The 26,527-nt window shown below is 33.7% G+C and overlaps 1 protein-coding gene across 1 annotated transcript in view; it reads left to right on the top strand.

Annotated features, from left to right (window-relative positions):
* Positions 1-442: 442 nt before the first annotated feature.
* The window catches only part of KPNA5 (karyopherin subunit alpha 5), a 39,161-nt gene continuing 13,076 nt past the window's right edge, over positions 443-26,527 (top strand). Inside the window, exons 1-9 of the mRNA XM_082633931.1 lie at positions 443-605; positions 5,485-5,618; positions 6,945-7,046; positions 7,160-7,259; positions 12,031-12,125; positions 14,308-14,439; positions 16,349-16,437; positions 22,895-22,994; positions 25,608-25,771. Of these exons, the coding sequence (XP_082490057.1) occupies positions 5,490-5,618; positions 6,945-7,046; positions 7,160-7,259; positions 12,031-12,125; positions 14,308-14,439; positions 16,349-16,437; positions 22,895-22,994; positions 25,608-25,771 (911 nt within the window). The 5' untranslated portion in view covers positions 443-605; positions 5,485-5,489. The remainder of the gene's footprint in view (positions 606-5,484; positions 5,619-6,944; positions 7,047-7,159; positions 7,260-12,030; positions 12,126-14,307; positions 14,440-16,348; positions 16,438-22,894; positions 22,995-25,607; positions 25,772-26,527) is intronic.

Here is a 26,527-nt window from a genome sequence, read left to right as displayed (position 1 = left end):
AGAATCCAAAAATTTAAATAAATAGCTAACTGAAACGCTTGAAACAAATGAGCAGAGAGTGTAGGAAGGAAGGAAATAAAGCTCCATGAGGTTAAGATTTTTATCCGTTGTGTACACTGTTGTACCTCCAATATCAAACAATGCCTGGCACAGATTATGCCCTCCATCAATATACCACGTTGTAAAATGAACAAATGAATGGGTGGATGGATGGATGGGTGAGCAAACCAACGAATGAGTGAATGAAAGACTGAGAGCTGGCACGGAGGACTAGGGCAGTAGGACACACTCCTGCAACAGCAACCGCGCCGGGTTAAAATCCCGGAGTCCGGGCAGAAGCCGGCTCCCCCACCGGTGGGTGCCGCTGGGGCGTCCGTTTCTCTCCGCCCCCTCTGCTGGTCAGTGCCGCCGCCGCCGCGTGCAAGGGCTTCTGGGAGGCGAGCCTTGGGGTCTCGGGTGAGGGGCGCAGGAAGCCGCCATCTTGAGTTGCGAGCCTGGTCTCTAGACTCATCGCTAGGGGCGGAGTGGTGACCCCGCTGTTACCGCAGCAGACGCCGCAGCTGGGGACTGGAAAGTCAGAGCGCCGGATAGTGCCACATTAATAGGTAAGTAGGAGTGACACTGGACAGGTTGGGTGAGCCTCGGGTTTGGTCCCTTTGGGAGCTGCTAGTTCCTGAGGCCACTGTTTTGATCGACCCCTTCCCCTACAAAGGGTTCAGTACCAGGCCAAGCCGGGATTTTCTCAGCTTCCCCAGAGGGAGAGAGCGGTGGCGGGGGCGTGGCAGCCGGACCTTTCTCTTGAGGAGGCGAAGTCGCGGGGAGCACTGAGCCTCTCCGAGAGCCGGGCTGGTCCTCTGAAGGAGCTTCAGGCAGAGGATCTCATCCTCTCGCCAGTCTGCTCCACTGTTTCTCGGTAGTTCCTTTTTTTGGTACATGGTCTTGTCAAACGTTGCCTGTCACGTCTGGGGCTCAGCAGTCTGTCCCGCGGCTCAGCTTATTAGAAGTTTCACCGTGTCCAGAATAAGGCAGGTTCGGTCCCAGGGGCCTACACATGTTAGGTCGCACCCTCTACCTCCACGAGCTGCCCTCCACCTGGATGCAGGTGCCAGGTAGGGCTCAGTCCTGACGCGGGCGAGCGTGGCTTAGATGCTTCTCTCTAGTAGTCGGCCAGCTCACTTCCAAGATGAAAATTTAATCGTGTCTCCTCGATAATGCATAAGAGATGAAAGGAGTTGAAAGCTGTTAAACGGGATAGTGATACTTCAAAAGAATATGACATGGGCATTAACTCTTCGGCTTTTTTAACACATTTTTTAAAGCCTTCTGATTTGAGGTCTCTTAATTACAACATTCAGTGATTTATTTTGTAATAAAGTGACTTTCCCTCTTGGTAATAAAGTGACTTTCCCTCTTGTCCTTTAGATCTTCTGGTTGGTGCACTTTCCCATTTGTACTGATCTTGTAATCTTACTAACAGCCACCCCAGCCCCTGGAAATGGAGGCTTTATGGAGACAAGAAATTCCGTTAATATATATTAGAAAAAGTTCGGATTCCAGTTGTTGCCCAACGTAAGCAGTTTTTCAAAGAGCAGAGTGAAAAAATATGCTTATGACTGAAAAAAAATTCCTCTGGCAACTTTACAGTGTTTACAGTGTTTGAATAGCATTTCTTATATTTAAAATAACTTGTATGAGACAGCAACCTTTGAAGTACAGTAGTCTTTTAAGCTATAATCCAGAGAAAGAAACAATCCCGTTGGGTGAGGCCCCTTTAAAGATCATTTTCCTTGAACTTTACATCCCCTTTGAAGCAACTGCAGTGAGGATGCGGATGTTAAATAAGAGACAAGAAGTTAGTACTACAGAAGAAAAAGGAACAAGTGATGTATGGGTTGTTGGGGCTAGATTTTATTTGGTTAACATTTATATTGAAAGGTTTTAATGTCATTGCCTAGACTGATGGTATTAAGGAGTAGTGTCTGCTGCGTGTTGGGAGGCACAAGGTGATTCAATCAGATGTGGAGAGAAAATATTAGAACTTCTGTTTGTTTACCTTTTAAAACTACTCTGTTTTTTAAAGAAATTTTCTATCTGTGAATTTATAATGGGATAGTTTATTAAGCTAATAATACATGTATATAAATAAACATATTGAGGATGAATTCCCAAATGTATTTTGTGTACATGGAATTCCCAAACGTATTTTGTGTACATAGGATATGTGATCAAAAAGTTAAGAGGCCAGTGGCCTAGAAGATGCCTAATGTATAGGTGGTAAGCATATTAAAGAGGTTTATTGCTGCAAACATTTCATTTTGCTAAGATATTTTATACTGTTGAACATAATTCAGCAACTAATGTTGAAGCCCAGTTTGCTCTGTCATGAACTCTTATCTCTGTTTTTCCCTTCCAAGAGCCTAAGCTTTTATTACTGTGACAGAATTTTTATATATGAAGTAGAGAATAATGCTAAACATTGTTATTATTAAGAAAGTTAATAATAAAAGTTCAGAGGCACAAAGTTTTAAATCCTTGTGAAGTCCTCAGCCCATTCTATTCAACCTTTAGCTCTACCACTAATGAAATTTCTCTCAATATCTTTACCAGTGACCTAATTATCAAATCTACTGCTTCCTTCCTATGGTACTTGGCTTATTGTAGGCACTTAAATTTGCTGGATAAATCAATGAATGAACAAATTGGGTGACCTGTTTTTAGTGCTACTACAACTGAAATACTCCTTTATCTTTTGAATTCCCTTCTTTTTCATTACTCTTATTTTCTTCTGATCCTCCTATTTATTTTTGGTTTCCTTTGCTCTTTCCATTTTCCACTGAAATGTTAATATCCTTAAGATTTCTCCTTTGGGCATCTTTCTTTTATAGCTCTAATGCTCTTGGATTATCATTCAGCACTCTTTTCCTGAGTTTTGACTCATATTTTTAACCATCCATAAATAAAAACCCTCTGTTTGTGCCCTATGTACTGTAAATTTAACACATTTAAAATTAAAAGTCACTGTATACCATTAGAATGGCTACAATTAACAATAACAAAATTCTAACAATACCAAGGGTATAGCCAGGATACAGAGTAACAGGAACTCTTATATGTTGCTAATGGGAACGCAAAATGTTATAGTTACTTTCTAGTTTGGCAGTTTCTTATAAAATGGGAAGCATACGCTTGTCGTATTATTCATCAGTCCTACTCCTAGGTACTTACCTGAGAGAAATGAAAACTTACTTTTACACAAAAACCTGTACATGAATGTTTATAACAGATTTATTCGTAACTGCCCTAAACTAGAAACAACCTAAATGTCCTTCAGTTAATGAATGGATAAACTGTGGTATATCTGTACAATAGAATATTACTTAACGATAAGGAGGAATAATCTATTGATACATGCCAACAACATGGATAACTTATAGATGCACTATGATAAATGAAAGAAGCCAATTAAGACTACATACTGTTATTATTTCATGTATGTGGAAATAGGAAAAGGCAGATCTATGGAAGTAGAAAACAAATCAGTGGTTGTCAGGTTTTAAGAGTGGGAGAAGGACTAATAGGAGCAGCGTGAGGAAGTTTTGGGGGGAGTTATGAAGCTGTTCTGTATCTTACTGTGTTGGTTATATGCCTGTGCATTTTGTCAAATTCATAGTTCTGAAAGAGTGATTTTTGCTGTATGTAAATGAAAAGTAAAACAATTGAATTCATTATTTTCATCTCAAAAACATGGAGGCAAGAAAACAAAACTACCACTCTGTTCCTCTATCGGTATTCCATATTTTGGGTTATTTTGTCCTTATACTGAAATGGCTCACACTAAAAACCATGGAGTCATCCTCAACTCCTTTTTCTTCCTTACCGCATATTCCTTACATTCATTTGGCCTCTAATTCTTATTGAATCAATTTCTGAAATGTTTCTGGAATCAATCTGTCTTCTATATTTTTCATCGCAGCTACTAATTTAGTTTAGGTCTTTATCATCAAAGCTTGAAACAACCTTCACTTTAATTTCTTTAATTCTATTCCTTGGGATCAAGTCCAGATTTCTCAACCAGATTGCAGGAAGCATATGTTTTCTTACCTACTTTTCCAGCTTTATCTCCTGCCCCTTCTCCCATGCATCCTCTTGTTCAGGTACACTTGATTTCTTACTGTTCCATGTTTATGCCAGGCTTCTTCATGAATTCTGTGTTTACATATATTCCCTCTGTCTGAAATACTTGTTCCCTTCCTTTTCCCCTTTCATCCACTTCCCTGGCAAATTCTTGCTCATCCTTTAAGACAGGATAACTGGGAAATCTTTCAGAACTCCCTAAGGCACAGTTAGTTTCTGTGTCTTCTGTGCTCTCGCAGGATTTAATGCTTATGTTTTAGTGTACTTTACTACTTAAAATATAATTTGTCATTTCATTAATCTAGCTCTTCTATATCAGGGATGGCATATAAATGCTCATCTCTCCTTCTCTACTGTTTACTTCATAAGTGCTAATTGATTACAGCATTCTCTCTGGCTATACATGGGTATGTCATCAGAATTTATCAGAATAACATTCTAGATAGGCATTAATTATCTCTCATATTAAATTCAAATTGAAACCCTGCTTTAGACTGATTTTTTTTTATGTGTAAATGCAGGATAGGTTATAGTATTAGTAATTTTGTATTTGTTTCCAATAATACCAAAATATTAATGTAATACTAAGAAGTGTTTATAATTCTTTTTCTAAAACTATTATATATATTCAAATATACAGTTTTATATTTATATAAAATATATATTTTAAATATACTTATAAAAATGTTTATATAAATGTTAATTTTTAAAAAACATTTATAATAAAACTACTTAAAAAAAAATAGAAGTATTTCAGTATTTTAAAAGAACTAATTATACTCTAGTACTGAAAACTGGTAAGGCAGTCATAACTCAGGTCATGACCTGTGTGGCTTTAGTTCTTTAGGCAGTGCCTTAAGTAAATGAAAGAAGACAGACCCCAATAAATATGTGAGGTGTGCTTACTGAAGCCTGATACCATATTTTATTGAAAATAAGACAATTCATTGCTGGTTATTTCTTGATCTTTCCATAAGCTGTAATTTAGAAGTTTTTTACCCAACTATTTCATGATTAGTTCCTGGCTGACAGTAATTTTAAGATGCATCTCACTTACAGAAACTTTAAAATACCAGGGATGGGGGAGTGCATCTCAGAATCAGTGAAATTAGGGTAATGACTTTGTGTTTAGACCAAAATCTATTATTTGATAGTTAAGTTCTAAAATATTTGGTCATTTTGCTCCAATTTTGATATGGCAGTGAGGAAATGTATTCTTTGTACATAATTTTCAGAATGGGTTTTGTTGGTCTATTTAATCCATGAGCCTGAATTTAATTGCCCTAGAGTAAACATCTTGTGTTGTTTTGAGAGTTATCACTATCTGTTTTCTTCTCTCCTAATCTTAAGATGCCATGGCTAGTCCAGGGAAAGATAACTATAGAATGAAAAGTTATAAGAATAAAGCCCTAAATCCCCAAGAGATGCGTAGACGAAGAGAAGAAGAAGGAATACAGCTTCGAAAACAAAAAAGGGAAGAACAGGTAGGTGTTTTAAAATGTTTAATTGTGTTAACATAAAAACATTATATAAAGAGTTTAGAAGTAGTATTATTGCTGCTGATCTTTAGATAATTTTAAATGAAAAAAATGTTTTAGGAAAGTGATTATGGGTAAATATATTTTTTAATTTATTAGGCTCCAGTAATAATATTAGCAAATTCACGAATCAGAATCCTGTGCTATTTTTAATCACCGACAAGAATGGCTTTTCTGTTCCATTGATAAACCTTTTACATTAATATTTCTGCTCCAGTGCTAAGAAATTTTTACTCTTGAGCCTATTTAGATCACTTCTACTTGTCACTGTAAAATTTGCCCCCTAAAAAAACATTAATTGTATTCATTTGTTGCTTTATGATTTTCATAGCTCTTGCCCCTAAATTAATTATAATCGTTTTCCTATGCTATTCATACTGTTCCTCCTATAGTCTATCAGGCAGACCTCTTAGCCTTCTCTGTTTGAACTTTACATATGTGACATAAGGAATAGAAAAATTAAAAGAATGCATCTCAATATTTTTCATTCCAGGATATACCTAAATTTAGAAGTATTCATAAATAATTAGGAGGGTATGGTCCTCACATACATGAATTAAAACTAATGTGTAAAAGGGACTAGCGATGAAGAAAGTAGAAAAAGGCCTGTTTTAGAAATATGACTATTTGTCATTCCCCTATTTGTAGTAGCTAACATAGTCTCTACTATATTACAGTAGGTACTCAAAAAAAAAAATCTCTTGAATAAATGAATAGAAAGAGAACTGTGTACAGACTGAGGAACAGCAGAATTTATTTAGCTATCAAAAACTTTCTCAGTGACCTGACCATGTCTCTTTCCTCCTCTGTTTTTTTTCTTTATATTCACTCCTGAGTTAATAAGCATAGGGTCCTCTTTCCTGAGAGCTGCTCTCTATTCTTTGTTAATCTAATATACCAACTCTGTTAATATACCACATTATCTCACTCATATAACAGATTTGCTTTTCAGCTAAGATTTTCTTCTTAGACATCTCATAATTTAGTATAGGCATATGTGGTTTTCCAAGTGCTGTAAAATATAAATGTGTACTCTGCTTATGCTACTAGACATTGGACCTGAGATTAAGCAGCAGTCTATAGGACAAGAGCTAATTTAGCCCCAAAACTTCTCATAAATTTGTTATGGTATGATGATTAACAAATACTAAAATATTCAGAATTTTGAATGATAAAATTATTGTTTTGTTCAGTAAAGGAAAAATATAATTCTATGGGAATTTAGTATTTTATGGAAAGCTCAATATATTAAGTTATTTCTCTTTATTACAGTTATTCAAACGCCGAAATGTCTCTTTGCCCAAAAATGATGAATCTATGTTAGAAAATCCTATCCAGGATCCGGATATCAGTTCCACTGTACCCATTCCAGAGGTAGATATTACAAAAACGTATTTCAAATTATATTTCAACAGTATTACAGAGCTGATACAGCAGCATTACTAATGCAGAATATTTAAATAACAATTGTATTTTCTGTGTTTTAGGAAGAAGTTATTACCACAGATATGGTTCAGATGATTTTTTCTAATAATGCTGATCAACAACTAACAGCAACACAGAAATTTAGAAAGCTGCTTTCTAAAGGCAAGAATTATTTTCAGTATGCTTATTTGATGTTACAAGAATTTGTAGTACAGTTTTATTTATTATATTTTTTTTATTTTAAGGCACTTTCTTTGCCAGTAGGTCTTAATTTTTCTCTAAAATATATTTTTAAATAACATCTTTTTTTTAAACATTATATTATCAAAGTAACGCATGTTGATTGTAGAATATCTGCAAATATAAAAGGATCTAAAGAAGCAAATATAGTCCCAAATTGGTCCCATTGCCAAGAAAGAAAGTTAGAAATAACATATTTTTAAATTCTTGTAGAAATATTTTTCAGACTTTAAAATTTTTTTATTTTATTTATTTTTTTAAATTGAAAGTCTAGAAATAAACCCATACATCTGTGGTCAAATTTTTTTAAATTTATTTATTTATTTTCGGCTGTGTTGGGTTGCAGCGAGCAGGGGGCTACTCTTCGTTGTGGTGTGTGGGCTTTTCTCTAAGGTGGCTTCTCTTATTGTGGAGCACAGGCTGTCGGTGAGTGGGCTTCAGTAGTTGTGGCGCATGGGCCTAGTTACTCCGTGGCATGTGGAATTTTCCTGGACCAGGGCTTGAACCCGTGTCCCCCGCATTGGCAGGTGGATTCTTAACCACTGTGCCACCAGGGAAGCCCTCAGACATCTTTTTAAAATGGCAGCAAAACATCAGAGCATGACTGTAAAATGAATAATCAATCAATCAGATTTTTTTTCCAAACTTTTAAAAATTTAATTTGTATTTTATATTGGGGTATAGTTGATTTACAATGTTGTGTTAATTTCAGGTATATAGCAAAGTGATTCACCAATTTTTGATTTTCATAAGCAAAGCTACATAAATCCTTGTATACCTAAAGCTTCCTTAGTATGAATTTGTAAAAGTGAAATTGTGGGTCAAAGGGAATAAACAGTGTATTAATTTACATTCCCATCTTTAGTTTGTGCAGATATTCATTTCACTATATTCTTACCAACACAACTATCTTTTAAAAAGAAAAAGATGGTTATATAATAGTGCTTATAGTGTGGCAGTTTTTGAGCACCTAAATTGAATATTTTTTATTATTGACCTTTATAATTTGCCTATTTATGTTATTTATCCAATTTTATATTGAGTTTATAAAAATTCCTTATTAAATAAAAATTTAACCCTTAGTCTATCTCGTCTTTCATACATGGAATTTATAGGATTAGTAATTCTAATTATATTGAGCTGTATACATGAACTGATAAGATTTTGAAATTGCCCTTGGCTAGCTGCCGTATCTTCCTGAAAGACAAAATTTAGTAACGTACGAGGAATAAAAGAAATCTTGTGTTCAGTTCAGCACAGATTACAGGCTATTACCTTTGCTTTCTTATTGTAGTTCTTTTTCATAAGTACCTTTAATTTTCCTTTTCCATCCCTTATCTTCCAAGCAAAAGTAGCTTAGCAATGTTAGGAGACCCTATAAAATCAAGAGTAGCTTCCTCTTCCTCACCATATTCCACAGCTTTTGTTTTTTTAATTTGGATTTTTTTTAGTCAGATTAATATTTTTAAATTAAAACGTTAATTTAAAAAAATAAGTTAAATGTATTAATAGTAACACATCAATAATTTTTACATTACCACATTCTCTTTTAAGATTTCTTTTTGGCATATGTATTATGTTATAACCAATTAACAGAATTAATTTAGATTTAATTGTATTTAAGAATATTAGAGTTTGCCACCAGTTTTTATACCACAACTTCCCCATTATTGAATTCTTTAGTCATAAGATTTTATCTTCATTCCTAATTCCTCAGGGTGTTCTGTATCTTTTAAAATATAGTATCTTTTTCATAGATTCAATGATTTTTCTGTTTCTTGTAGTGGGATTATGTTTGCCCAGGTTGGGCATATGTCAGGAATTATAGATACTTTCTTTTGCTGATTGATGTGAGTTCCTGCCAAATATTTTGGGTCTAGAAGAACATTAGATTTACTATAACTTTCCTTGGTCCATCACTGTAGGAAATATGGGGAAGGAGCTAGAACTAGAACTGGAGCTTGAAATAGAAATAGAACTCCTCTGATTTAAGTCATGATAGTGACCTTTTGCTAGAACCTGTTATATACTTCCCTATCATGGCCACTCTTATAGATGTAAATCACAAATTGTTCTTTTGTTCAATCCCAGTTTTGTTTCTCCAAGGCTTTTTTGTTGTGGATGACTCTTGATTAGTCTTCAGTGCTGAAGCAGATATTCCTCTATTTTACTTATGTTTTACATTGCCATATTGACTAAGTCTTCTCTGTAATAGTTCGTCACCTTTATAAGATAAGGTAGGCTATTCTGTCAGTATAATATCAATGTAAAAGTTAAAAGTTCATGATACTTGTTAGATTACTTGATGATCCAAGCATACTTTAATTGCTTTCTTTTAGATGAAAGTAACTGTAAAGTAATTCCCCAGGAAGAGGTCATATTTGGGTTCTTAAATCTATATATGTATCTATGTCTATATTTCTTTATCTACATATTCAGGTAGTCTCAATACCGACAGTCTCAATACCCACTTCTCCCAACCCTCTAACTAGAAAACCAATTTTCTATGCTTACTTCCGTTTCTCAACCTCCCCTTTCTTCTCTGCTCAAAAAGAGCAAGACAAAATTTTGTCCTGTACAAAAATAAGGGGAAAGTAGATTTAGAATTTTCTTTTGGGAAAAGAGAAAAAACTGGAAGGTAAAGATGGTAACCACAATCTAATTATTTTGTTTTGATTTTTTTTAAGATGGGAATAAAGGCATTAATAATATATATTATTTTATCTTGTTGATGTTTTATAACTATAAGAACAGTTTAAGCTATGGTCTGGAATTTACATTTTGAAGCATCCAGACTTTTCATTTAGAACACCCAAACAAAACTTTATAGTTTTAACTTTACTAATTTTGCAGAAATCTCCCAATTTTTGAGCAAGTTAGAAAGCAGATTTGTAGAAAAAAGAAGAAAAGGAAGAAAAAAGTCCATTCTTTTTTTTTTTTTTGCCACACCATGCAGCTTGTGGGATCTTAGTTCCCCGACCAGGAATGGAACCCATGCACACTGCAGCGGAAGCGTGGAGTCCTAACCACTGGACCGCCAGGGAATTACCAAGAAGTCCATTCCTAAATAAATCTTTCTTAACAGTTGAGAACACGATTTCTAAGATTTAAACTGACTTAAAACTTAATAATAAGGTTTTTCTATATCAAACAAGCAGGATTTGTAGATCTTTTATGGTTATCATTCATTTATTAATTCTACTGATTAAACATTATTTATGATCAGTAACATACTCAAACAGGAATTAAGAAAAGGAAGAGTCAAAAGTGGAAATGAGATTTCTCTCGTGTAACCAGGTGGACAGATAGCTCAGACAAATTTGTGTGGTGGGTACAGGGCAAGGGGAAGGAATAAGCATAGTGATATTATGAGTTTGGTTTTGTTTATGCTACATTTTAAAGAACCTGTGGGGGGAAAATGTAACCATAAGCACTTAAAAATGTGGGACAGAATCTAGGAAAGAAGAATTTACGGGGGTTAGATTTGTGAATGATAAGTGATAACTGAATTAGCAAAATAGAAATAAAATAGAAATAGATTTTCTAGGAGGGGATTTCCTAAAAATAAATTTTCTAGGAGGAGAATAGATAACGGAGAAAACTAACCCAAAGGAACAACAGTGAAGAAGTTCCTGGAGAACCACAAGAGTGTACTTGTTGCTGAAGCCAAGTGAGGAGAAAGAATTCTTGGTACTTATATTATTGGGAGCTGAAATATCTTTGTTTTGTTTTGGCTGTGCCCCGCGGCATGTGGGATCTTAGTTCCCCGACCAGGGATCTAACATGCGCCCCCTGCATTGGAAGCACAGAGTCTTAACCTCTGGACTGCCAGGGAAGTCCCAGAAATATCTTTGTTTTCAATTAACATATCTTTGTTTTCAATTTACATGTCTTTGTTTTAAAATTTCTTAGAGATTTTATGATTCTCAAAAGTCCTCAGCATTTCATGGGAATTTATCAAGATTCTAGGTAGGGGCTTTTCTGGTGGCGCGTTGGTTGAGAGTCCGCCTGCCAATGCAGGGGACACGGGTTCGTGCCCCGGTCCGGGAGGATCCCACATGCCGCGGAGTGGCTGGGCCCGTGAGCCATGGCCGCTGAGCCTGCGCGTCTGGAGCCTGTGCTCTGCAACGGGAGAGGCCACAACAGTGAGAGGCCCGCGTACCGCAAAAAAAAAAAAAAGAAAGAAAAGAATTCTAGGTAGTTCAATAGCATTTTTGTAAATAATAAATAATACCCTGACAAAATAGAACCTATCTAGCTGAAAGACATTAGGCAATTCATGGTTAATAGTGAAAGAGACATCCCTGGAAATTGGAGTATGGTTATGAAGAATTAGAAGACACATTATCCTTCGATTGGTATTTTGAGTATTGGACTGAAATATTCCCATATTGTGAAGGTGACCGCCTAAATAGCATTCAATTTATGAATTATAAATATTTGTATAGGAAATATTTTAAAATTTTCTTATCATTATGGTAATGAAAAACAATTTGCTTTTGTTTTTTTTTTTGCAGTAAACATTGCAATTATGAGAACGTTTATTTTCTTCAGCTACATCCAGCTAAGGGTTTTAAACTGGATCAGTGAAACCTAGGAAAGAGTTATTTTATGTGCCCTGTTAATTGGCATAGGGTCCAGATCATTGTGTTTTTGTGTCTATGTAATAACTTAATTATTTTTTAATTTTCAGAACCTAATCCACCAATTGATCAAGTTATACAGAAACCAGGAGTTGTGCAGAGATTTGTGAAATTTCTTGAAAGAAATGAAAATTGTACATTACAAGTGAGTTCTGTAGCTTACTTTCTTAATCTTTTTCCAGAAATGACATAAGATTAATGTGTCTAGTGAAAGCAGCTTCTACAGTACTGAGTATATTGTAAGCATTCAGTAAATACTTGGCAATTAAAGGTGGCGCTACTTGTCTTGCCTTGGTCAAGGTTGCAATGCTAATTTTTTCTAGGAACTGTTATTTAATTAAACAATTTTGGGAAAAATATATAAAATCATTCCTAATGTTAAGAAAAATTTTGTAGTTGTCAACCTTTAATAACTTTTGTTTTAGAAAACCATAAACCAAAATGTTAATTTAATGGTTAAATTTTTTTTGGCTCTTAGCTAACTAAAGTTGTAACTTTTTAGTATAAACTCATGTACCTCTTAAAACATTTTTATCTGATGGATTAGTTCTCTTTTTGAAAAAAGAACGAATCATTATAATCTACTTAAAATGTGACCAAAGTTAAGTTTGTCCTAAAGAGCATTGCTTCTCAGTTATACTATAGTGAAAATTTTAAGATGTCTTCCAAATAATTGGCTACTAATAGTAAATTACCGAAGTTTGCAGGTATTTTACTGTTTAAGATCGTTCTTCCTGACTTTCATTGCTATAAATATTCTTAAGCAAGTGTACAGGGTGGAATTATATCTATCAGGAATTGCACAAGACCTACATCTAATTTCTCAATGCTCTTGTTGGTCATGGAGGACTTTTACTAGTATTTGAGTAATAGTTGTTGAAATTACAACTTAGAATTGTGTTCCACTTATCTGAGTAATTTGGGAAAGGTCCTCACATCTAGGTATAAGCAAAGGAATGTGTTGAACCTGTGACTATTAACCATCATGAGCTTTATGCTGAAAAATTGTTGATAATGTTTACAACAAGGGTGTCTGAGGAAAAGACCCTTTTATCCATAGTATAGTCTTATTGTCAGTTAGTGTTCAGAGTCTTTAGGTGATAGTGCTGAAAGGACTGGAGATCATGATCTAGTCCATTTGCCTTATTCATAAGCTCTGAGTCCAGACTAAAACCTAAGCCTCCTGATAACTAGTTTATTATTTGGCTCTTTAATTCTAAGTGATTGAAAGAAGAAGTGTGTGAATATGAATGAATAAAATTGAGTGTTAGTTTAAGCAATACATTGTATAAGGCATTGTAGTTAAAAAATTGAGTAAGATATTGTCCCTTTTTGCAGAAATTCTTCACTCTGTTGGGGGAGACAAACACATAAACAGACCTGTGATACCACAGTACAGTTCGTGCTAACAAAACAATATACAGAGTGCTTTGGGAGCACAGAGGACATGGCAACTTATCTGGGTTTGCTTTGGTTCAGTAGTGTCGCATGGCTAGTCTTGAGGGTGAATGAGAGTTTAACGGGCTGAAAAAAGGAAAATTAATTTCAGGTTGTGAGAATAACATGTGCAGAGAGCATACAGTATTCAGGAAGAATATTGGGGATTTGAGTGTTTATTAATCATTATACTTGAAACCTAATGAAATTCAGCAGTATGCTCTTGGGGCAGCTATATGCTGTGCCATATTATCCAAGTTCATAGGAAATATGCTAGTTCAAAACATTGATCTAATAGAGAGGCCTCAAACTGGGGGCCTACATGCCAGATTGACCCACAAACAAATTTTGTTTGGCCTGCACATGTTTTAAAAGATATCTGCTAATAATGAACTCTTTGACCTTGAACAAATCACCTAAATGTCTGGACTTATAATTTTCTTATTTCTTAAGTGAGGAGGGTAGGACTAGATGATGCCTAGGGAAACAAAAATACCTTTTATGAGTCTAAGTTCCATAGATATACTATTACCCTATTAAGTAGTGTCTCATTTATTTTTACACTGCTTGCTTTAGAATACCTGGCTCCCTAATTGTAAACATTAGGAGTTTTATGAATTATAAATTCAGATGTGTTCATTTATTGCTCATGATTTGTAAATTTTTATTATATTCTTCTCAGTTCTTATTTTTCCAGATTGAAGAGTCCTTTTTTTAAAATAAAGCATTTTTACCTATCAAATCTGATTTCACATTAAATCTTATTAATCGTAAGTCAGTCTTTCTCTCCGACTTGTTCAGCTAAGTCTTTACTCCCTCTCTTCTTCCTTTCTTCCCCTTTCTGACATTTTTTGGGTGCTTTCATTTATTCTACTTTTATTTTTCCTTAGTTTGAAGCTGCATGGGCATTAACTAATATAGCATCTGGAACTTTTCTACATACCAAAGTAGTGATTGAAACTGGGGCTGTTCCAATTTTTATCAAACTTCTTAATTCAGAGCATGAAGATGTTCAAGAACAGGTAAGTTTCTAATTTGACCTATTATATCTACTAGATTTTAACTTTCTCTTGAAAGTACCATTTGCGATTATGGTTTGAAATTCAGTTTTACCAAGTCGCCTGTGCATTACATTTATTAGAATACAATAATTTCTATTTACTGTCAAATTAGAAGGAAGGAAGAATGAACTGTTTTAGGCATAATCCTGGGTTTTGTAAACATGGGATCTCAGCTATTGGGAATTACTATTCCCATTTATAAAAGAGCATACTGAGACCCAGAAAAGTTAGTAATTTACCCAAAGTCACAGTGAGTGGCTGAACCAGGTTTTAAACCTGGGCCAGTCTGATTCCTTGTTCTTTGCATGTATGTAGATTATTTCATTGTTTCTTTTTAATATATCACATTATTTTGAATGAACCATTTTAGATTAAACTTTCTCATAGTTGTTGTAACAGGGAAAATTTAATCACATATAATTTGTTCCATCCAGAGAAAGTCAAATGTTTTTATATTTTCGTTTTGGATCATTTTCATGCAAATTGACCTGTAGATCTCTCTACCATTCCATCTGTTTGTTTATATTTTTATTTTTATGTGTATATTTTTTTCCCACTTAACACTAGTATTGAGAGCCTTTGCATACGGCATTAATTATTCTTCCAAGAAAATTTTACTGATTACTCATTATCCATTCAGGTAGGTACCATAATTTATCTGTTCCTCAATAGTTGTACATTTGAGTTATTTCTAGCTTATTAGTGTTAATAATATTGTGATGAACATCATTATATATCGGTCTTAATATTAATATGTCTTGACATATATATGTACCTCGATTATTTCATCAGGGAAAAATGACTTTACTCAGTCAAAAAATTTTTAAGTTCTTATTATATATTTCAAAGTAGACTTCCAAAAATGTTAACGAATTTATATCCCCACCAACAAAATACTTCACAGGTTGCAAAATGTCATCACTTAAAAAAATTTTTCTTAAAAAAATAGACAATAAGCGTAGGTCTAGAGTAGATGTTAAAAATATTAACGCATATTTTAGATGTTAAAATAAAATTTTCCCAATTGAAAAAGTAACTTAATGTCTACTTTCATGCTTATATGAAAAGCTTGAAATTAGAATATAATGATCATTTGCATTTGTGTAATTTCTCATCTAATTGAAATTTAATATTTGAATAATCTTTTACTATCATTTATTTAAGCTGGACTAACTCTAAACTTATTTTCAAGCATCAATTCAAGCCAATTCTCACATTAGCTTTACCTTCCTTTTCTATGCTTTGTCTGTCCTTCCTTTTTTCTTTTACAAGTCAGTCCCTTCCCAGTGAGTGGATTCCTTGGCATAGGAGCAAACCTCTAGCATAGGGAATTGGAAGATTCACTAAATATAGATATACAGTTGACCCTTGAACAACAACAGGTTTGAACTGCGCGGTTCACTTCCACATGGATTTTTTGTAATAAATACGTACTACAGTACTGTGCAGTCTGAGGTTGGTTGAATCTGAAAATGCAGAACCTTGGATAAGGAGGGCCAACTGTAAAGTTATACATGGATTCTCGACTGTGCAGGGCTTAGTGCCCCTCACCTGGTCATTGTTCAAGGGTCAACTCTATTTTGTCTCTCCATGTAGATTCAGAGTAGACAAACTATCTCTTTGTTGAACAGAATAAACATTTCACTAGCATGTAAGAAAAAGTTTTTAAATGCCCTATGCTTCAATTTGACTAAAAATATTATTAAAGGTACTTTTAAAGTTTTCCTTTCTTGTTTCCTACTAGCATGTTTTGTTTTAACATCTTGAAAACTATCACTTTTTTCCTTTTACACTAAAATCTCATTCTTAAGGGAGAGCATCTTATTTAAGATCTTGCCATAAAAGAATCTTTTTTTCTTATTTTTCTAAGGCTGTTTGGGCACTTGGTAATATTGCTGGTGACAATGCAGAATGCAGAGATTTTGTTTTGAATTGTGAAATACTTCCACCTCTTTTAGAGTAAGTACTTTAAGTTTATCATGATTAAATACTACTTTGGGAAAAGCAAACTGTTTTCTACACTATATTACTACATACACAATTAAGTTCTTCAGTGATACTTTTAAATTTCGCTTATGTTTATCCAAGCCTGAAATAGCTTGAAAGTACATAAAACTAACAACAAAAAAAATTTTTCCAGTTGTATCATATCTGTCTTTTATGTTCTCTTAAGCCACACTTCACAGTGGTCCTTGCTTACTTGATGCTTACTGTGCTAAAATAATTATTCTACAAAACAAGGATAAGTAATAGTTTTTAATACAATAAAAATTTAAAAGTTGCTAAAGCAGGGAGTATTTACTACATGAACAGATGATGTATTGAGGATGTCAGGTTTTCATATTTGATTTTGAAATGTTCAGAGAACAAAGAGTTTTCTTTCAGAATTAGAATTTTACTTAAAATGACTTAGCTATCGTTTCTTTTTCAAATACCTTATACTTTTTTTAAAAAAGAAATTACCCTATAATGTAAGGTTCTTTACAGAAATGACATAAAATTATTTGAAAGATAGGTTTCTTTATCTATGTTGGTTATCATTTACTAAGAGGATTTTTATTTAGGCTAAATGCCAGTGGTCAATAGTGAAAAAGGAAAAACTAATTGAGGAGATGATTGAAAGGGAAAATTTTACTCATCATTTCTAGGCCATTCTCCATCCTTTCCAAGCTGAGAAATTGGATAGGGAGAATAACTTTTTAGATACGATTTTGCAAAAGATATTTTATTATTTTAGAGAGCATAACTTTCCATGGACAAAATGGATTTCTCAGCATCATTTCACTCAACTAACATTGAGTACCTACTATGTGGATGCCACTGAACCACTTGTGATTTCATTTACTTTGGGCTTATCCAGAGTTAAGCTTTATGGTATTTGAGAATTTAGTTGAGCCATGAAGGAAAACACTGATTCAGGGTTCAATATCAGAGTTATTTTGGAGTTCATACTATTAAAAACATCTCTTAAATTTTCAATTTGAGACTTTTTTGGCCTGATTATATGGTTTGTAGATTAACTGTGAGCACTTTGTTTCTCTTTTCACTTTTGCTCTCTGTCTCTAGCTCATTTTATTATTTGTTAATATCTCAAGTTGGTAATGGTTTATGAAATAGTAAGTACGTATTTATTAGTTCTAATCCCTTTAAATGTTCTAAGGAGCTTTTAATTATGACTAAAGAAACCAAACTAAAAAATAAAACTAATGACAAACAAATAGTACCCAGCTATGTAGTCCTGGTTATAAACATAATAAATTTCAGAAAAAGAGTAGGTTTAGAAAGTTTCAAAGGTTCATTAAAAAATTGAGAAACGTCGTAAAAAGGAAGTTATGTCAAGTTAGCTGCCAGGTGTTCTCACTGTAGTTGGTCAAAAGGAAAAATGGGATTAACTTAAAAAAGATTATGGATAATCTGTAGTTCACATTGAAATTCACATTTAGCTAATGCTTAAGTATACATAAAATTTCTATTAATATAATATGGTTTTATCAATTCTGCCTTGGGGAGTTTCAACTTGTTTTATTCTCAGTAAATATAAGCCTTTTGCTACTATGGACTTTCTATACTGATATAGCTTTGTTGTTTTAATTTAATTCAACTTTAATTTATAATACAGCAAATCTGGACAAGAAAAGATTTGCAATTTCTCATAATAATCCCATTAATACAAGTGAAGAAAAATAGTATACATCACAGCTTGGCCAACTACAGTCTTCAGGCCAAATTTGGCCTGTCCCCTGTTTTTGAAAATTAAATTTTATTAAACACAGTCACATCAATTTGCTTACTTAATGTCTATGGTTGCTTTCATGCTACGTCAGCAGAGTTCATAGTTGCAACAGCAAAAGGCCTGTGAAGCCAAAAGTATTTACTGAAAATGTCTGTCAACCCCTGATATAGAAAATCAGTGTAACTAATTTATTTCTAAATGAGTTATGGTTTTAGGAGGCTTCAAAGACTGTTTATAGGAAAACATTTAGAACATTTTTTTGTGTGTGTGATAAAATATACACAGTATAAAATTTGCCATTTTAAAGTGTACAATTTACTGCCATTAAGTACATTCATAGTGTTTTGCAATCATAATCTCTATCTAGTTCTAGAACTTTTTATCACTCCAGACAGAAACCCCAATACCCATTAAGCAGTCACATCCCCTTTTTCCAGTGCCTCAGTCCTTGGAAACCACTAATCTGCTTTCTGTCTTTATGTATTTACCTATTCTGGATATTTCATATATATGAAATCATTATAGTATGTGACCTTTTGTGTCTGGCTTCTTTCACTTACCATATGGTTTTCAGGGTTCATTCATATGGTAGCATGTATCAATACTTTGTTCTTCTTATAGCTAAATAATATTCCATTGTATGGATGTACCACATTTTGTGGTACATTCGTCAGTTGATGGTCATTTGGATTATTCCCACCTTTTGACTACTGTGAATAGTACTCCTATGAACGTTTGTGTACAAGTTTTTGTTTGAACACCAGTTTTCAATCCTTTTTATGTATTACCTACCGGTGGAATTGCTGGGTAATGTAGTAACGCTATCTTTAACTTTTTAGGAACCACCAAACTTTTTCCACAGTAGCTGCACCATTCTGCATTTCCACCAGCAGTGTGTGAGGGTTCCAGTTTCTCCACTTTGTCACCAACATTTGTCTGTTATTCTGATTTAGGCCATCCTAGTGGATGTGAGGTGGTATCTCATTTTGCTTTGATTTGCATTTCCTAATGACACTGAACATCTTTTCATACATTTGTTGGCTATTTGTGTATCTTCTTTGGAGAAATATCTAAGTCCTTTGCATATTTTTAAATTCAGTTATTTGTCTTTTTGTTGTTGAGTTATAAGAATTCTTCATATATTCTGGATAGATTCTTGTCAGATATATGATTTTTAAATATTTTTTGCATTCTCTGGGTTGTCTTTTCACTCTTGATAATTTCCTTGATTCACAAAGTTTTTAATTTTGATGAAGTCCAATTTATCTATTTTTTTCCTTTGTTGCTTATGTTTTCGGTGTCATTTGTAAGATACCATTGCCAAATCTAGGGTCATGAAACCCTTTTGTTTTCTTCTAAGAGTTTTATAGTTTTATCTCTTATATTTGCATTTTTGATCCATCTTGAGCTATTTTTTTTTATATGACATGAGGTATATGTGGACATACACTTGTTCCAGCATGATTGGTTGAAGAGACTGTTCTTTCCTCATTGAATGGTCTTGACACCCTTGGTGAATATGAGTTGACCATCCATGTGTGAGTTTATTTCTGGATTCTTACATTCTGTTCCATTGATCTGTACGTCTGTCCTTATGCCAGTAACTGTTTTGATTACTGTAGCTTTCATGGTAAGTTTTGAAATCAGGAGGTGTGAGTCCTTCAGTTTACCTTCAATTTTTTTTTCCATGTTGTTTTAGCTATTCAAGGTTCCTTGTAATTCCATGCAAATTTGATGCCTCACTTTTCCATTTCTAAAAAATACCATTGGCATTTTGATAGCGATTGCATTGAAACTGTATATCATTTATCACTTTGTGGAGTATTTCTGTTGTAACAAAATCAAGTCTTCCATTTGTGAACATGTGATATCTTTTAATATAATTAAGTATTCATTAATTTCTTCAACAATATTTCATAGTTTTTACTGTACAGGTCTTGGTTAAATTTCATCTTTAAGTATTTTATCCTCTTTGATGCAATTTTAAATGCAGTTATTTCTTGGATTTTTTGACTTGTTCAGTACCCAATGTATAGAAATACAGTTGATTTTTGTGTGTTGATCTTGCATCCTGCACCATTGTTGAATTCATTTATTAGCACTATTAGTTTTTTGTGTGGATTTTTTTGGATTTCTATATATAAGGTCATGTCACCTGTGCATAGTGATAGTTCTTCCTTTCCAATTTGGATGCCTTCTATTTCTTTTTATTGCCTGATTGCTCTGGCTAGAGCTTCCAGTACAGCGTTGCATAAAAGCGGCAAAAGCAGGTATCTTTGTCTTGCCTTTTATCACTCTTTCACCATTGAGAATGATGTTAGCTGTGGGTTTTTCATAAATATCCTTTATCATATTGAGGTGGTTTCCTTATATTCCTAGGTTGTTGCATGTTTTTATCATGAAAAGGTGTTGGGATCTGTTAAATGCTTTTTCTGTGTCAACTGACATGATCACATGTTTTTTTCCTTCATGCTATTACTGTGGTGTATTATATTGTTTGCTATTGTTCACTGAATCATCTTTACATTCCTGGGATAAATCCCATTAGTTCATAGTGTATAATCCTTCTAATACGTTGCTAGATTCAGTTTCCTAGAATTGTGTTAAAGTTTTTTCGTATCTACTAGGAATATACATACATACTTGTGATGTCTTTGGCTTTGATATCAGGGTAATGCTGGCCTCATAAAACAAGGTAGGAATGTTCTCTTCTATTTCCTGGAAGAGTTTGAGAAGGATTTAATTCTTCTTTAATGTAGAATTTACCAGTGAAGCTGTCTCGTGCTGGACTTTTCTTTATTGGAAAGTTTTTGATTACTGGTTCAGTATCTTTTATTGTTATATATCTATTTAGATTTTCTGTTTCATCTTGAGTCAGTTTGGTAGTTTATGTGTTTCTTAGAAATTGTTCATTTCTTCTGGGTTACCCAGTTTGTTGGCTTACATTGTTCACAGTATTCTCTTATAATTATTTGTATTTCTGAAAGATAAGTAGTAATATCCCCACTTTCATTCCTAATTTAAGTCTTTTTTTCTTTGTCAGTCTAGGTAAAGGTTTGTTTATTTTGTTGATTTTTCTTTCAAAGAATCAACTTTTGATTTAGTTCATTTTCTCTAGTGTTTTTCTCTTCTCTATTTCATTTATTTCTGCTCTTTATTATTGCCTTCCTTCTGATAGCTTGGGGTTTTGTTTGCTCTAATTTTTTTAGTTTCTTAATTAAGATGAAGGTTTATGTTATATTTTTTTGAGATCTTTTTTAATGTAGGTGTTTTCAGCTACAATTTTCCCTCTGAGCTTTCACTGCATTCTGTAGGTTTTAGCATGTTCCTTTACATCTCTGTCCTACAATAAGTTACTGTTGTCACAAATGACATTATTAAACATTGTGTGCCTGTTAACATAGATTTGTAATTATTGCTCTATGTATGTATCTTTTAAATCATAGAAAAAAGAGAAATTATAAACCAAAAATAAAATAATAATGCCTTTTACATTTACCTGTGTAGTTATTTTTAGTGGTGGTATTTCTTCATATGGTCTTGAGTCATTATTTATTGTCCTTTTATTTCAGGACATTTTAGTTATTATAGTTATACTTATAAAGCGGATCTACTAGTGGTGGAATTTCCTCAGCTTTTGTTGTTCCTTCATTTTTGAAGTGTAATTTTGCTGGATATAGAATTATTCTTTGACAGTTTTCTTTCAGCCCTTTAAATATATTATTGCCTTCTGTCCTCCATGGTTTTTGATGACAAATCAGATATTGATCTTAATGAGCGAGTTCCCAGTTAGGCAAAACAAAGGCAAGCCCTTCATTGGTCCTTCAGGGAGTACCCAGACAGGTCAAAACCGAGAAACACAATTCCTTGGAAACAAAGTCTCCATAGCCCCTTTTGGAACCAGAACTCACAGTGGGAACTCCAGCTTTTGTCTTCAAGGCTGCTTGCAGGCCGGGGAGGGGATTGGGCAAAGGCAAGTTATATTGCCAGAAAGCTCTTCTACCACATTTCAGCCCCTGATTAAAAGTTTACTTGCTTATTGTGAACTTTTACTTTCTTGGAGAGTTCTGACAAAGTTGATTCTGACAGAGTTTGCAAAAATTTTTTGGTGTTTCGGGGAAGGAAAGGCCCCCAGAGTTCCCTTCTCTACCATTTTTGCTGAAGTCACTCCAGAACAAGAATTTTTTTTAAAGCTAGGTTCTCTGTACTTCTAGCAGGTTGATAGCAGATTGCAGATGAAAATACTAAGATAGGCAATCTGTTTAAAACAAAACAAAAGAAAACAAACTATCTCTTCTCAACAGCTGATCTTCATTCAGTTTGACTCTGTAGTGCTTACTTCATGAATTTGTATAGTGTATTATTTTCACGGTTAAAAAAGTAATCTAATAATATATTCTTTTTAAAATAAATAGAAATTAATGTCAGTTTACCATGGCACTCTTTATTTTGAACATGTTTTATGTCTTATAAGAATCCATTCAAGTCATATTTTTTAAATTTTCAAAATAGAGCTGTGATATATTTGTTTTTGAATTTTTAAAAATCCCTTTTCCTATTTTACCAGGTCAGTTTGAATTCCTTATAAAATATATTAAGAATTTTTATGTTATGATAGTAGAAAATAGCTAAAGAGGAAAAATGAATGTGAAGTGACAATTCCTTTTTTCTTTTTCTTGGCAGGTTATTAACAAATCCAAACAGACTTACAACAACCAGAAATGCAGTATGGGCCCTCTCAAATTTATGTAGAGGCAAAAATCCTCCTCCAAACTTTAGTAAGGTATTTGTAAAATATACAAATTAAGGAATCTGTCTACATAAACTTTTAAGTCTCCTTATTATAGATTTTTAGAGATTAAAGGGACTTTACTCTTTTTTTAGTAATTATTTTTTTTATTGACTAGACAATATTTGCACATACATAAAATCAAAAGATATACAATGGAAAGGCTCACTTTATTTTCCAAAAAAAAAGGTCTGCCAAATATCTAAGACTGAATAATGATTAACAGTCTTTTAAGTAAAAATGGTATTCCCATGGGAAAAAATAGCTAATTCAGCTTGTAATTCAAATGAGTGTTTTTCCTGGGGATCACCATCTTACTTTTTTGATAATGCAGAAGTGCACTATGTGTATTTCCCATTTTATCTCACAATATATTCAGAAGACATGTATTCAAGGGTTGAGATTTAATAAAATTAGTAATTTTTACTGCTTCTTCAAGGTTATTCTTCCTCCCCACTTTTAACTACAAGTGTGTGGACATGAAGAATACAAAGATCTGTGGTACATTTGGTATCACTGCTTTGATTTGTGCAAATGTGCTGATAGTTTTACCCACCTTTTTTTTTTTAATGTCTTTATTGGAGTATAATTGCTTTACAATGTTGTGTTAGTTTCTGCTGTATAACAAAGTGAACCAGTTATGTGTATACATATATCCCCATATCCCCTCTTTCTTGTGCCTCCCTCCCACCTTCCCTATCCCACCCCTCTAGGTGGTCACAAAGCACCAAGCTGATCTCCCTGTGCTATGCAGCTGCTTCCCACTAGCTATCTATTTTACATTTGGTAGTGTATATATGTCAGTGCTACTTTTTCACTTCGTCCCAGCTTACCCTTCCCCCTCCCCTTGTCCTCAAGTCCATTCTCTACGTCTGCACGTTTATTCCTGTCCTGCCCCTAGGTTCATCAGAACCATTTTTTTTTTTTTTTAGATTCCATATATATGTGTTAGCATACGGTATTTGTTTTTCTCTTTCTGACTTACTTCACTCTGTATGACACCCACCATTTCTTTTATACTTTTCATGCAAATGTCAACAAAATGAAAAAGGCCAATTATGTGTTAGTATAATTATGAAAATAGTTTTGGCATTAAAGACCCCCTAAAGTTTTCAAGGGGGTCCATGGACCACACTTTGAGAGCCACTGCCCTATGACATTGCTTAATATCTACCTGATTAATTCCCTCATCTTTAAGTCTTTGCTTAGAAGTTACCTGTTCCATGAGCTCTACCTTAACTACTGTATTTAGTGTAATCTATCACTATCCTCCAGCCACGGACCCCCACATTTTACTCTCATTTTTTCTTAACACCTTTTAACATAATATGTGTTTATTATTTATATTAACTTAAAAAAAATCTTCCTCTAAAGTGTAAACTCTTTAGAGTTAGGAATCTTGGTCTTTTTTGTTTACTTATGTATTCCAAACTTACAGTGTAATATCACAGTAATAGGGCTTAAGACTTTTGTTAAGTAAATTTTTTGTGATTTTCAGAGATTCCTTTATCATTCAAATTTTTTTGAAATTTTATTTCCACAATCATATTTTATATTCTCAACAATAATTTTGTTTGTTCTTTGATTGCTTATCTTTCTGTAGAATTTTGTTCTTTTATTGTTTCAGCAAATTTTCTTACCTGTGGATTTATAATTTTTGAAGTTTTCTTTTTTCTATGTCTCTCTTTCTACATTTTTGTTTTGTTTATGGTTTGTTTGTCTTGATCTCTTTCGTACTGGAGGCTCTCCTCATATATCTGGTGATCCTTGACACGCTGGAAATACTCAGGAGGCAGGCACTAAAAAGCTGATTGGAAGATGGGTGTACAGGCTTGTTATCTTATGGGCTTCATTGTAGAATAATTGGGCAGCAAAACCATATTTTCTTTGAGGAACTCAATTTCAGTATGTTTTCTAAGACTGTTTTGTTTCTCTAGAGACAGATTTTCCACTCTTCTGTTGGAAGGTGGGTAGATTGGGTTGACTAGGTAATACCACTGGAGATCTGGGAGCTGGGAATTGCAAGAGGGCTGGAAGTTTTCAATTCAATCAGTATGTAACTTTTACTTAATCTCTATAGTTTCCAATCCAGTGTTTAATTTCAACCTCCTCTATGCTTGATACCCCAAAGTTCAGTTTCTGTAGTTCACCAGTTGTGGTCAGGTATAAATGTCTACTGGACTCCTCAAAGATAAGATTTGTATTGCTATTTCTTCTTTTCCTTGTTTCTGAGAAGCCAGAAACAGAAATGTTTTTATTTTACTCTCTTAAAACTAGAACTCTGTAGGACTTTGTTTTTTAAATCATTGAGGGTGTGTGTGTATGATTTGGACATAGACAGGGCATCCCAAATACGTACTTAATTATTTTTAAGAACTTTAAATTACCACATATCTTATTCAATATAAGATAAATTGGAACCATAATCAGTTTCATATTTATATATAGTTTTCATGATCATAATTTAAAACAATAGAATGTCTTAATTTCTCTGGTATTTTTGTAGCATTAAATTTTCACTTTAAACAGAGTAGAAACAATTTTCCTAAAGAAACTTTGTTTCAGATAGAGAAAAATTTTAAATACTGGCTCTTTCTTCCCTTCCAGGTTTCACCTTGCTTAAATGTCCTGTCACGATTGTTGTTTAGCAGTGACCCAGATGTATTAGCAGATGTGTGTTGGGCCCTTTCTTATCTCTCAGATGGATCCAATGATAAAATTCAAGCTGTCATTGATTCTGGAGTCTGTCGAAGATTGGTGGAACTTTTGATGTAACTATAATTTATTGTTAATAAGTGTATGATTGTGTTTTAAGTTTAGCAATTAGAGTAGTGGCCTTCTAAACATCTCAAGATTCACTATCTTCAGGAAGGATTGAAAAGCTACCAAGTCCACTCCGCAGAATAGCTATAATACTGAGAATTTGACCCTTAAACTATTTGGAACTAATCAGTTTGTTAATGAATTTTACTAGTTTTAATCTTTTACTAGTTTTAATCTCTTCAGGAATGGGCGGGACTTAATTCAACAAGTATTTATGGAATGCCTATTACCTGCTACTGTTGTGCAATGTATTAATGATGTATGGAATACAGTTTCTGCTCTCACAGGACCAATAATCTAGTTAATTGTTCATTACAGTAATTAATTTGTGTATAAGTCCATGCAGTGAAAAACTTTAGTATTTCACCTGTATTAAAGATCATGTTTCTCTTTGCTGGGCTATTATTGCTACCTTCTTTAAAAAGAACAGATTTGCTTTACAAAGAAGTTAAAAAGTTGTAAGAAAACTTGTTTTAGAAAGATATTGTAGTTTCTTCATCCTCTTCTTTTAAAAAAATGTATTATCTTTCATCCTTTCTTCTTTTGTCAGAAAACCATCAGGTAGGCCCAAACAAGGTAGATGGTAGAAAAAGAGAGGTTCGATAAGGGGTTGTAGCCCTAGCTTGAGGACAACATCTGAGGAGGATGGGAAGGCAGATCCAACAGGGGGATCAGATCAGGATCTAGGTTAAGGATGGCACCCA

This window comes from Mesoplodon mirus (genome assembly GCF_964341445.2).
Source record: "Mesoplodon mirus genome assembly, chromosome: 10".
In the NCBI taxonomy this organism is placed as follows: domain Eukaryota; kingdom Metazoa; phylum Chordata; class Mammalia; order Artiodactyla; family Ziphiidae; genus Mesoplodon; species Mesoplodon mirus.
The sequence above is the reverse complement of the archived record's forward strand: the minus strand, read 5'-3'. Positions and strand labels throughout refer to the sequence as shown.